Here is a 13,161-nt window from a genome sequence, read left to right on the forward strand (position 1 = left end):
ACAGATGAATTTTTAAAAGCTATCAAAGAGCCCATTTGACTTGTTAATCTCACATTTTACATTCTTTAGTTTTCCCACCCATATATAGTTAATTTGGCAAGTTCTTATCCAGTTCTAGGGTTGCTAACCTTGCAGGGTAGCACTGGACTCTTCAAAAAATTCAAGGTTAATACTCAGGGCAATGCTGAAAACCACATAGAGAAACACGCAGCATTAAAGTAAAATCGATATTTCCACTTCTTATGAACACTTCCATTTGACAATTATAAAAATATTGGAAATGGAGGAAAGGTCTTGTGAGTAGCAAGGCTAATCTAACAAAGTAATAAATCCAATAAATTGGATAAGAAATTCCTCTTCCAATTGGAGTGGAATGTTAGTGTGTTTAGAGGATCAACCAATTGTAGACACATAAGAGAGGATAGTTCAAGCCAGAGAGGCATGTAGTGATATCTCTAGGAATGCACACAACTAAAATGGCCATATCCAATCACACCATATACCACCAGAAAAGAAATGCAGGTGGGTGAAGTTACCAACCACATCAGTGGCAAGTTGTTCAGAGTTTAAACTGTAATGCAGTTAATTCAATTTATCTGGATTTTCAAAATGCCTTTAATAATAATGTCCCATAATAAACTAGTTAATCAGGTCAGTATTTGTGGTGTCAGGGGACAAGTGGAAGAATAGGTTTCTTGCTGCTTTCATTAGAGGACGAGGAGAATGGGAGCAAAGCAAAATTATTCAAAATGGCAGACAGTGAGCTGTGCTGCTCCACAAGGATCAGTGCTGCATCCACGGCTGTCCATAATTTCCATCAACAATTTGGACTTTGACATTGAAAATTTCTAATTTTGTGGATGACAGCAAATTGCATGGGATAGTCATTAACAAAGAGAACTATGACAAGTTAAAGGTGGATATCAATAAACTTACAAAAATGGGCAAATCGTTGCAAAATTACATTCAAAACAGACGAATGAGGTAAATTCTGGTAGGCAGAATAGAAGTTTCACACTACTTGGAAGGTGCAACTGAAAAGTTGCAAAAATGACTGTGTAAAAATACATCACTTTCTCAATGTTGCAACACAGGTTATAAGCCATTTTTAAAAAAACAAGCACGGAGATTTATTTCTAAAAGGAGAAAAGTAGAAGCTAAACCTATATCAAACTCTGGATAGACCACACTACAATGTAGTTCTGAACTTTGTAAAAAAATCTGTTCGTGGAATTTGAGCAATGCTGGTTTGGCCAGCCTTTACTGCCCATCCCAATTTCCCTACAGTGGGCAGTGAACAGCATTCCTGAACCACTGCAGTCTTCAGGTTGTAGTGGCAAACAATGTTGTTAGGAAGAAAGTTTCAGAATTTAGGCCCAGCAACAGTGAAGAAATGGCAATACAGTTCCAAGTCAGGGTGCTGCAAGCCTTTAAAAGGGAACTTGTAGGTGGTAGTATACCTTGCATCAGCTATTCCTGTCCTTCTAAGTGGTAGAAGTCACGGGTTTGTAAGGTACTGTTGAAGGAGCCTTGGTGAATTACTGTACTGCATCGAGTAGATAGTAGACCCTGCTGCCATTGCTCATTGTTGACTGTCAAAGGGGCTGTTTTGCCCCGGATGGGTTCAAGATACTTGATAGTATTCTTAATCAAGCGTCATTGCAGAAAGACAAGAAAATTGAGTTTAGGGTGATCAGATCACTCACTAAATGGTGGAGCAGACTCGATGGGCCGAATTGCCCGATTGCGCTCTCAGGACTTATAGGAGCTTCACTCATCCAGCCAAGTGGAATGAATTCCATCAGATTACATTGCTAGTTCCAAAGAAAAGTCATATCAGATTCAAAATATTACAATGGTTTCTTTCTCTCCCAAGATGTGTTTGTGGTCAACAACAGTAATGCCATAGAATGTCAAATGGTGATGGTTAAATCATTTCTTACTAGAGGGGGTCATTGACTGGCACTTACATGGTGCAAAGCTCACTTGTCATTTCTCAGCCCAGCTATGGACTTTGCATTTAGACATGGACAGATTCAGTTTTTGAAGAGTCACTTATGGCACTGAAAATTGTGCAATCAGCAGCAAATCTCCTCATGAAGGCAGGAAAGTCATTAGTGAAGTGGCTGAAGTTGGTTAGGCACCTAAAACGCTACCCTGAGAAGGTCCTGCAATGTGGTCCTGTTCAAAAGGAAACAGGCATAAGAGGTGTAGACAGGATTTTCCTGAAATGTGTGGGTATTACACCATATAGAGAAAACTAAGAGATTAAAGTAAATAGTGGTTTCCACAGATTGGTGAATCAGTAACAAGAGGATATATTGAAGCATTTTAAGAACAAAAATCAAGAATGTTTCCCTCTGAGGGTTCTATTGATGCGGAATATTTTATCAAAGTAGTATTGACACAGCAAACACAAAAGGATAACGGAAGGACAATTGAGTGCAATCTACATGATGTACTGCAGAAATTTATCAGTCTCCTTCAATTTCACTGACACCTAGAGTTTCTGACACCTAGAAGGATATGGGAAGTAGATGCACAAGAAAGGCACCCACCAAGACACATCATCCTGACTTGGAGCTACATCGTCATTCCTTTACTGCCACTGAGCAAAAATCCTCAAAACGCTTTTTTTTAAACAAGCTGTTGGTATAAACATTCCAGATGTTTGACACCATCCAGGGCCAAGTAGCCCCACTTAATTGGCATCCCATCCACCACCCTCAACATTCACTCCCTTCACCAATAGTGGCAGTGGCACATTTAATCTACAAGATGCAGTGCAGCAATTCACCAAGGATCCTTCGACAGCAGCTTCCAAACCCACAACCTCCACCACCTAGAAGGGCAAGAGTAGCAGATGCCAACATATAAGAAAGAAAAAAGGAACATTTGGCCCTTGAATCCTGCTACCACCATTCATTAGAACAAAGAACAAAGAAAATCCTTCGGCCCTTCAAGCCTGAGCCGATCCAAATGTACTGTCTAAACCGGTCGGTCAATTCCTAAGCATTTATAACCTTCTGCTCCCCACCTACTCAAGTATCTGTCCAGACTCATCTTAAATGAATCTACCATGCCTGCCTCTACCACCTCTGCTGGCAATGCGTTCCAAATGCCTCTGTGCGAAGTACTAGCTGCGTGTATCCCCCTTAAACTTTCCATACCTCACCTTGAAAGCATGACCTCTGGTTATTGAATCCTTCACCCTGGGAAAAAGCTTGTCTCTATCCACCCTGTCCATACCCTTCACGATTTTGTAAACCTCAATCAGGTCCCCCCTCAATCTCCTTTTTTCTAGTGAAAATAAACTTAACCTACTCAACCTCTCTTCATAGCTAGCACCTTCCATACTAGGCAACATCCTCGTAAACCTTCTCTGCACTGTCTCCAAAGCGTCCACATTCTTTTGGTAATGTGGCGACCAGAACTGTACACAATATTCTAAATGCGGCCGAACCAATGTCTTGTACAATTGTAACATGACTTGCCAGCTCGTACTCAATACCCCGTCGAATGAAGGCAAGCATACTATATGCCTTCTTGACCACTCTATCCACCTGTACAGCAACCTTCAGGGTACAATGCACTTCCAGATCTCTCTGCCCATCAACTTTTCGCAAGGCTCTTCCATTCATTGTATAATTTGCTCTAGAATTAGACTTGCCTAAATACATCACCTCACATTTGTCTGGATTGAAAGCCACCTGCCACTTTTCTACCCAACTCTCCAGTCTATTTATATCCTCCTGTATTTGGACAGTCCCTTATGCTTTCTGCTATTCCACCAATCTTTGTGTCAGCTGCAAACTTGCTGATCATACCAACAGTGTCTCTTCTAGATCATTTATGTATATTACAAAACAACAGTGGCCCCAATACTGAACCCTGTGGAACACCACTGGTCACCTTTCTCCATTTCAAGAAACTCCCTTCAACTACTACTACTGTCTCCTGTTTCTCAACCAGTCCTTTATCCACCTAGCTAGAACACCCTGCACACCATGTGACTTCACGTTCTCCATTAGTCTACAATGGGGAACCTTGTCAAATGCCTTACTAAAGTCCATGTACATGACATCAACAGCCCTTCCTTCATCTAATAACTTGGTCACTTCCTCAAAGAACTCTTAAGTTGGTAAGGCACAATCTCCCCCGCACAAAACCATGTTGCCTATCACTGATAGGATCCATTTATATTTAGAAAAGATTGAGTTTATCTCTTAGTACCCTCTCCAGCAACTTCCCCACCATCACTGGTCTGTAGTTACCCGGAATATCCCTACTACCCTTGTACAGGGGGACAAGATGAGCAACCCTCCAGTCCTCCGGCACCTAGCCTGTATTTAAGGATGCCACAAAGATATCTGTCAGCTATTTCCTCTCTCGCCTTCCTCAACAACCTGGGATAGATCCCATCCGGTCCTGGGGATTTGTCCACCTTAATAACCTCTAGCCTACCCAACACATTTTCCCTACTTATGCCAACGTGATCCAGACTAATCAAACTTCTATCTCTAACCTCAAGATTCATCGTGTTCCTCTCCTCAGTGAACACTGGGTGAGATTCTGAATGATTACTTTGCATCATTCTCAGGTTCCGCACACAGCCTTCCTCCATTATCTTTTAGTAGACCAATCCTTTCTCTAGTTACCCATCTGCTTCTTATATATGAATAAAATGCTTTGGGATTTTCCTTAATTCTGCTTGCTAAAGCTATTTCATGACCTCTTTTAGCCCGCTTGATTCCTTGTTTAAGATTTGTCCTACTCTTCAGATATTCCTCCAGGACCCATTCTGTTCTTAGCTGTCTAGACCTTATGTACGTTTCCCTTTTCCTCTTGACTAGTCGTACAATTTCTCCTGTCATCCACAGTTCATAAATCTTGCCCTTCCTATCCTTTGCCTTCAACGGAACATGCCTATCCTGCACTATATTTAACCTATCTTTGAAAGCCTCCCACATCTCAAATGTGGACTTCCCTTCAAATAGCTGTGTCCAATCCATATTTCCCAGCTCCTGCCTAATTTTGATACAATTGGCTTTGGCCCAGTTTAGTACTCTTCCCCGAGGACCACTCTCTTCTTTATCTACAAGTATTCTAAAACTTACAGAATTGTGGTCACTGTTCCCAAAGAAATCCTCCACCGCAACTTCTACCACTTGTCCTGGCTCATTCCCCAGTACCAGGTCCAATATGTCCCCTTCCCTCATCGGATTATTGACAAACTGCTCTAGAAAACTCTCCTGGATGCTTTGTACAAATTCTATCCCATCCAGACCTCTGACGCTAAGTGTATCCCAGTCAACGTTGGGAAAATTAAAAATGTCCCATCACCACTATCCTATTGCCTCTACATTTATTCATAATCTGTTTACCTATTTGTTCTTCTACCTCACGCTCATTGTTGGGAAGCCTGTAATACAGCCCCAACAATGTAACCGCACCCTTCTTACTTCTCAGCTCTATCTCACTACCCAAGACCGCCATAGTGTCCTCTAGCACAGCCGTGATATCATCCCTGACCAGAAATGCAACTCCACCCCCTCTTACTTCCCTCCCTGTCCTGTCTGAAGCGTTTAGAACCTGGAACATTTAGGTTGCCAATCAGCATGCCCTTCCTTCAACCAAGTCTCTGTGACGGCAGTAATCCCATACTCCCAGGCACCAATCCAAGCCCTAAATTCATCTGCCTTACACACTATACTCCTTGCATTAAAGTAGATGCATTTCAGGCTACCAGTTCTTTTGCGCTCATCTGCTCTCTGCCTATTCTTCCCTTCATTAATGTTACCTTTATAATTCTTACTGTCTCCACCTCACTGCCTACTGGTTTTCTCTTCTGGTTCCCAGTCTCCTGCCACATTAGTTTAAAATCTCCCCAACAGCAGTAGCAAAAACTCCCCCAAGGACATTGGTTCCAGTCTGGTTCAGATGTAAACTGTCCCTTTTGTAATAATCCCACGGTCCCAATGTCCAACAAATCTGAACCCCTCCCTCCTACACCATCTCTCAAGCCACGTGTTCATCCTGCTTATTTTTTCATTTCTACACTGGCTAGCACGTGGCACTGGTAGTAATCCCAAAATCACTACCTTTGAGGTCCTCCCCTTTAAGTTCTCTCCTAGCTCCCCGAATTCTGCTTTCAGGACCTCATCTCGCTTTCTACTCATATCATTGGTGCCTATATGCACCAAGACAACTGGCTGTTCACCCTCCCCTTTAAGAATGCTCTGTAGCCGATCGGTGACATCCCTGACCCAAACACCTGGGAGGCAACATACCATCTGGGAATCCCATTTTCGGCCACAGCTCCGCTTATCTCCTCCCCTCACAATAGAATCCCCTATATCTATGGCCCTACGAGTCTTTTTCCCGCCCTTCTGAACAGCAGTGCCCACCATGGTGCCATGATCTTGACAACTGTTGCCCTCCCCTGGTGAGCCATCTCCCCCAACAATATCCAAAACGGTATATCTGTTTTGGAGGGAGATGACCGCAGGAAACACCAGCACAGCCTTTCTACTCTTTTTCTGTCTTTTGGTCACCCATTCACTGTTTCCCTCAGCAATCCTAACCTGTGGTGTGACCAACTCACTAAACGTGCTATCCACGACCTCCTCAGCATCGCGAAAGCTCCAAAGGGAGTCCATCCGCAGCTCCACAGCCATCATGCAGTCAAACAACAGGTGCAGCTCTGGCAAAATTAAGATTGTGGTTGATCTGTTTTTAACCTCAACTCTGTATTCCTGCATATCCCAGAGGATCTTTCATTGCCCTTGATGCATGGGAACACTATCACCTGCAAGTTCCCTCTAAGCCATACATCACCTTGACTTGCAACAATATCACAACTCCTTCACTGTGTCTGGGTCAAAACCCTGGAGCTCCCTTTCTAATCATATTGTGGGTGCATCTACATCCTGTGGACTGCAGCAGTTCAAAAAGGCAACTGATCACCATCTCAAGAACATTTAGGGATCTGTAACAAATACTGGTCTTGCCAGCAATGGCCACACACTGTAGAAGAATAAATAAAAAGGTTTGGAATAGAGAATTCCAACTGAAGAACTAACACTGGGGGCATCTGTGCTGAAATTTCTATGCTCATAATATAAGCTTTATAGTCCAAGGGAAGCAAAATCATATTGATAAACTACTCTTGCCCATGTACTCAGAAACTTTGACAGGCTAGATAATCATTCTTCATCCCAACGTTACAGTCAAGAAGGAAATATTCCTCCCTCAAAAGATTAACTATGCAAACCTGTATTAAGAATTACCTCATGTTCTAAATTTATTAATCTGATAGTTACAGGAAATTGATAAAGATTTTATTTTTCCCATTACCTCTTGCTGCTCAAATACTTCCTATACTAAAGTCATTGAGCAAGCATCTTTCACTAGTGCCTATGCCAAATGACCATTTCTTCACAACTCAACCTTGACAATGAACATAATAACAATAAGAATGACTGACTGTTAGGAGCATCAAAACTTGTTTTCATCCAACAAAAGCACAAACAGCTCATTAATGATGTAGGGGAGAAATATGCTGTTACTTCCATTTCTGAGTCCATATTATATCTGACATACTGCTGGGAATTGAAGACATGGTAGAAGAATCTTACTTACAATTTCCAGCAAATTTGACAATTTCAAAACAAAAAAAACTTATTGGCAATCAGTAAGTGTTAAATTGATAACTTCAGTGAGTTATTAGCTTCTAAGACAAATAATTGATACATTTTTAGGGTTAGTATTGCAGAAAATGAATGGCCCAGCATGACTTTATTTAAACTGAAGATGCGAGCAGTTCTTAGGAGATGATTTAGCAGTGATCATGTAACAAGCCAGAGATCTTACAGTCTGTATGATGTAGATACACAGTGAGCAGTGCAATTACTCATCACATTCAAAAATGGAGATAGCTTTACTTGGGAGTTGTCTAAAATGAATTAAATTCTATCTGAGATATTTAAAAACTTCTCCAGTGCATCAGTGCCTGGTGTGATGGACGTGTAATTTGCAACCAGCTACTAAACAGAAAAAGCAATTTATCATAACCAGCCATCTCTGAATATTTTCTCAATGAACAAACTGAGCTCAGGAAGTTGTGCCAAAAACAACAGGGGGCAGGAAAACCTGCTTACAACCAATGACAAACAATAACTACAGTGCAACAATAAACAGCCCAGTGCCCCTACCTCTAGTCTTCCTGCAGAGAATATACACTAGTTATTAATTTAAAATCAATAGAACAATTAAATAAAGATAAATGAGCCCAAATATAAGTCAAAACAGAAATTCAAAACAGTTCAAAATGCACCTTATGATTTGCTTGATTTGTGGTAAAATACTGTTTTCCAAGTTAACATTGTGTGTGTTCATTAAATACTGATTGAAATCTTCAAAGAACATTTCATTGCCTTCTTCATATTTCCCATAATTCTTGGAGTATTCTTTCTGAATACAATGATTTGTCAGATGACTGGTTTTGTCTTGAAAATCAGTGCTATTGTATGGATCAGAGGAAGTCCTCAATACACCTTCTTTGTAGAGGTAAATATTATACTGGTGATCAAGTAGTACCCAGCTTCTGGAAGTACAAAGAAAGAAACATACAGTAAGTTATTTTATCAGAGTAGAGGCCTGTAATACAAAACAAGCTACCCACCATTCTTATCTGACAATGCCACTCTAATGCATGTCAATCTATTGTTTTACCAGTCTTCAACCTCTTCAGAAAGAAGATTTTATACAGCAACTTCCATGACCTAATCACAAAAGTATGTTCCAGCCAATGGAATACTTTGAAGGGTTGTATTGTGCCAACCAATTTTGTACACAGAAAGGTCCCATGAGCTGCATCAAAATAACAGATCATTTATTTTACTGACATTGATTGAAGATAACTATTAGCCTGGACAATTGAGAAAGCTTACATGCTCTTCTTTGAATAGTGTCCTGGAATAATTTGATGACATTCCTCCTCCCCCCCCCCCCCCCCCCACCACCACCTCCCTATCTCTCCTTTTTGGCACTGTATCAATGTTTATCTGATTAACGTAGAACAAAAGTTTTAAGTGTAAAGATGCAACTACAAATTGCTGCTTATGGTTGAAAGGTTCATACACTTCAGTTGTGTCAGCTTGAAGAAAGCTTACACATTCTGGACGTGTCCCCCTTTTTCACTACTGCCTCAGGACCCAAATAGCTAATTAAGACTTTAAAGGCTGAGAATAACAGTCTAAAATAATTCCAAAACAAGATCTGTTTTGCTGTACAGTTTTTGTGTGGCTATAGCTACAGTCACGTCCTTTCTACATTATTGTAGAAAAACATTCTGGATGCTGAAAAACTAAAGCGAAACAAAAAAAAAGTGATGCGGAACAGTGGAGAGTCATCAATAGATCAGCATTACTGAAAACAGATAGAAATGTTAGAAATTTCACACAAGGTGCTGTTGCTTCAACCTACACCAAGTTTTAATGAAAGGCTATTGCAGACCAAGGACAGAAAGGTTTGAATGGAAGCAAAAATGAAACAAAAACAAGCAAACCAAAGCTCAGGCCGATGCTGCAGACTGAACAGAAGTACTCTGCAAAGTGGTCACCAGTCTGCATGTGTCTCACTCACACAGAGGAGACTACATCGTGAGCAGCAAATACAATATACTAAATTAAAAGAAACAATTAAAATGTTTTTTCAAAGTGAAACAATGATGAGACATTTAGCAGTGAGAATGCAAGTAGTGAAATGGCAGGTATTGAATATCCTACACTTACACAGAAAGAGGAATGAGAATAGGTATTAGGGTGACTAAGGAGTGGGCCAGCATGTCACAATAGGAATGATTCCCACAGAATAAAATCAAATGGCTACAGATGCTGGGGATTTGAAAACAAACAAAAACAGAAATTGCTGGAGAAACTCTGCAGGTTTGGCAGCATTTGTGGAGAGAAAAGACTTAGTGATAGTTGTCTTTTCCCTAGGATGAGCGATTTCAAGAATGGGGGAACATTGAGGAGAGAGAGTGTTCCCCCATATGATTATGTTTAGCACAGACTGGATGGACCAAACGGTCTATTTTTGTGCTGCATTAACTCTGACTCTAAGACAGAGTTAATGTTTTGAGTCCAGTAACCCTTCTTCAGAACAGAGAAGGGGATAGTCTGTAAAGAGAGAGAGACTGGAGTGTCATGACGACAAGGGAACCTTATCATGGTGCTAGGAAGAATTGAGAGCAGAGGTGCCTGAAATAGGCTGGATATGTTGCAGGACCTTATCAACCAGGTAGGGGAGATCTTTGTTAACAGAAAAGGGAAGACATATTGGAAGCACTGATATGAAATGTTGCATCATTGCCACAAATGTGTTGAGACCACACCAGGAATAGTGTGCAGAGTTTTGGTATTCTTATTGGAGAAAAGATGTTCTTGCTCTAGAGGAACTGCAACATCTGCTTGCTTTACATCAATTTACACCCAGATCTCATTGCACATTCCTCTTAATTTTATCTGTAAGGTCATTAAACCTTCTAGGAAAAGTAATGATAAAGTCACTATAGTCATAGGGTCACTCTCTCATTGGAGAGAGAGACTCTGGTTTCCTCCCACAGTCCAAAGATGCGCAAGTCAGATGAATTGGCCATGCTAAATTGCCCACAGTGTTAGATGCATTAGTTAGAGGGAAATGGATTTGGGTGGGTTACTCTTCAGAGGGTTGATGTGGATGTGGCCGAAGGGCCTGTTTCCATGCTGTAGGGAATCAAATCGAATAAATTTTAAAAATCTAAACTTGTAGTTGTTTAACCACAGGATCACCATTAATCAGGTGAGGGAAGAAGTTAAGTAGTAGAATCGTTCATGGTAACCTCAGCTGGAGTGCAAACTGAATTAGCATGCTATTGGCATCACTCTGCATTGCAAACTGTCTTATCAACTGAGCAACTAATGCCCTGAACCTTCTAGTACACATTCTCTATATTAATTCCTTTGAACATTTCACAGTCCTCTGATCTGATGTCAATACCTGCATGGCTGCATCATCCTTTTTGGTTGTGAAAAATCAAAGAAAAGTATATAGTATTTGCTCCAAATCCTCCCCCTTCAATTTCTGTCTACTATCACTTAAGATCACCTTCCACCTTTTCTCTTTCCACATCAACAAAGCCTTGGGAGGCCCATGATCAAGAACAGACTGCTAAATGGTGCAAGGATTTATCAGCTCACTGTCTTGTCCACTAGATGGCAGATAAGGGGCCAATGCATGTGACACTGTTGTAATCTTATTTCCATTAATCAATCCACACTAACATATGACATTATATCATGAATATGCAACAAACAAGAGTAGTTCCTCCAAAAAAAAATACAAGTTACAAATATTAAATCATCACCATTTATGTGAATTGCAATTTCAATCTATATTTGTCAACAGGCGTGTGATGAAAAACTCCCCATTTGCCTAGATGAGTGCAGCCCCAACACCACAAGAAGCTTGACACCATCCAGGACAAAGCATCCTGCTTGACTGGCACTACATTCACAAGCATCCACTCCCTCCACCACCAACGCTCAGTAGCGGCAGTGGCATATACTATCTGCAGGATACATGGCAGAAATTCACCGAAGATCCTCAGAGAGCACCTTCCAAACCCACAACCACTTCCAACTAGAAGGACAAGGGCAGCAGATATATGGGAACACTGTCACCTTCAAATGTTCCCCTCCAAGCCACTCACCAGCCTGTCTTGGAAGTATATCGCCATTCCTTCACAGTTGCTGGGTCAAAATTCTGGAATGCCCTCCCTAAGGGCATTGTGGATCAAGCCACAACAGGTGGACTGCTGCTGTTCAAGAAGGCAGCTCAATACCACCTACCTCCTCAAGGGCAACTGATGATGGGCAATAAATGGTGGCCAGCCAGCAATGCCCATATCCCACAAAAGAATTAACTTTAAAAAAACTAAAAGACACCAGTCTGTCAATCAATACTGATCCTGTAAATTTTTATTTTTCAGTTTTTCAAATAACTTGCATGGTAAGTAAAGTTTAAAATTGTATTTACATAGGGAGCACAAACTGGGGCAAAGCAGACTCTCTCTCATTGAAGGCAAGGTTTATGTTGGAAACTCACACATGCATCTGTACTACCACTTAATAAAACAGAATGCTTGATGAGAATTTGGTATATAATTAATAATGGCTTGTTCCAGTTGTGCGTATGTTTTTAAATCCACTTTAAGCAGAGTAAACACACATTCAATGAAAGGAAAGATCACTCTAATCCCACCTGGTCCATAGGGCTACTTTCTTAGTAGAAAGGGACAATTGCTTTTTCAAACAAAGAATTACCATGCTTCAGGTGAGGGGGGGGGGGGGGGAAGAAGGGGAGGACAGTCCAACATGGTAACTTTGTCCAGTGCAGGAAGTGAACTCTGCATTGCAAATCAGCGAATCCAGCCAGCTGAACTAACCACTTCCACTGCCACTTAACTTACTACAGGTCGAAGATCATTACTTACATCAGATATCATGGTGAATGCAGTACAGTCATAGTGTCCGACAGCATAGAGACAGGCCCTTTGGCCCAAACAGGTCCTTGCCGACCAAAATGTTCATCAACACTAACCCCATTTCCCTGCACTTGGATAGGAAAGGTTTAGAAGGATATGGGCCATGTATTTGTCCAAATGCCTTTTAAACATTGTTAGTGTACCTGGCTCAACCATTTCTGCTGGCAGCTCATTCCATATGCATACCACCCTTTGTATAAAATAGTTGTCCTCAGGTTTCATTTTATTGTTTCCCTCGACTGCCCAACCCTGGGAAAAAGACTGACTGCATTCACCCTATCCATACCTCTCATGATTAGATTAGATTAGATTAGATTACTTAGTGTGGAAACAGGCCCTTCGGCCCAACAAGTCCACACCGACCCACCGAAGCGCAATCCACCCAGACCCCTACATTTACCCCTTACCTAACACTACGGGCAATTTGGCATGGCCAATTCACCTGACCTGCACATCTTTGGACTGTGGGAGGAAACCAGAGCACCCAGAGGAAACCCACGCAGACACGGGGAGAATGACTGTGTGGAGTTTGCACAGTCGCCTGAGGCGGGAATTGAACCCGGGTCTCTGACGCT

The 13,161-nt window shown here is 41.4% G+C and overlaps 1 protein-coding gene across 2 annotated transcripts in view; it reads right to left on the reverse strand.

Moving 5' to 3' along the window:
* The window catches only part of ttl (tubulin tyrosine ligase), a 45,844-nt gene that overhangs the window by 6,518 nt on the left and 26,165 nt on the right, over window positions 1–13,161 (reverse strand). For both annotated transcript variants that reach the window (XR_011953358.1, XM_072551393.1), the window contains exon 5: window positions 8,336–8,605. Coding sequence is in view for 1 of the 2 variants with exons in the window: in XM_072551393.1 (XP_072407494.1) it covers window positions 8,336–8,605 (270 nt within the window). In the remaining variant the exon portion in view is untranslated. The remainder of the gene's footprint in view (window positions 1–8,335; window positions 8,606–13,161) is intronic.

This window comes from Chiloscyllium punctatum, chromosome 3 (assembly GCF_047496795.1).
Source record: "Chiloscyllium punctatum isolate Juve2018m chromosome 3, sChiPun1.3, whole genome shotgun sequence".
Classification (NCBI taxonomy): domain Eukaryota; kingdom Metazoa; phylum Chordata; class Chondrichthyes; order Orectolobiformes; family Hemiscylliidae; genus Chiloscyllium; species Chiloscyllium punctatum.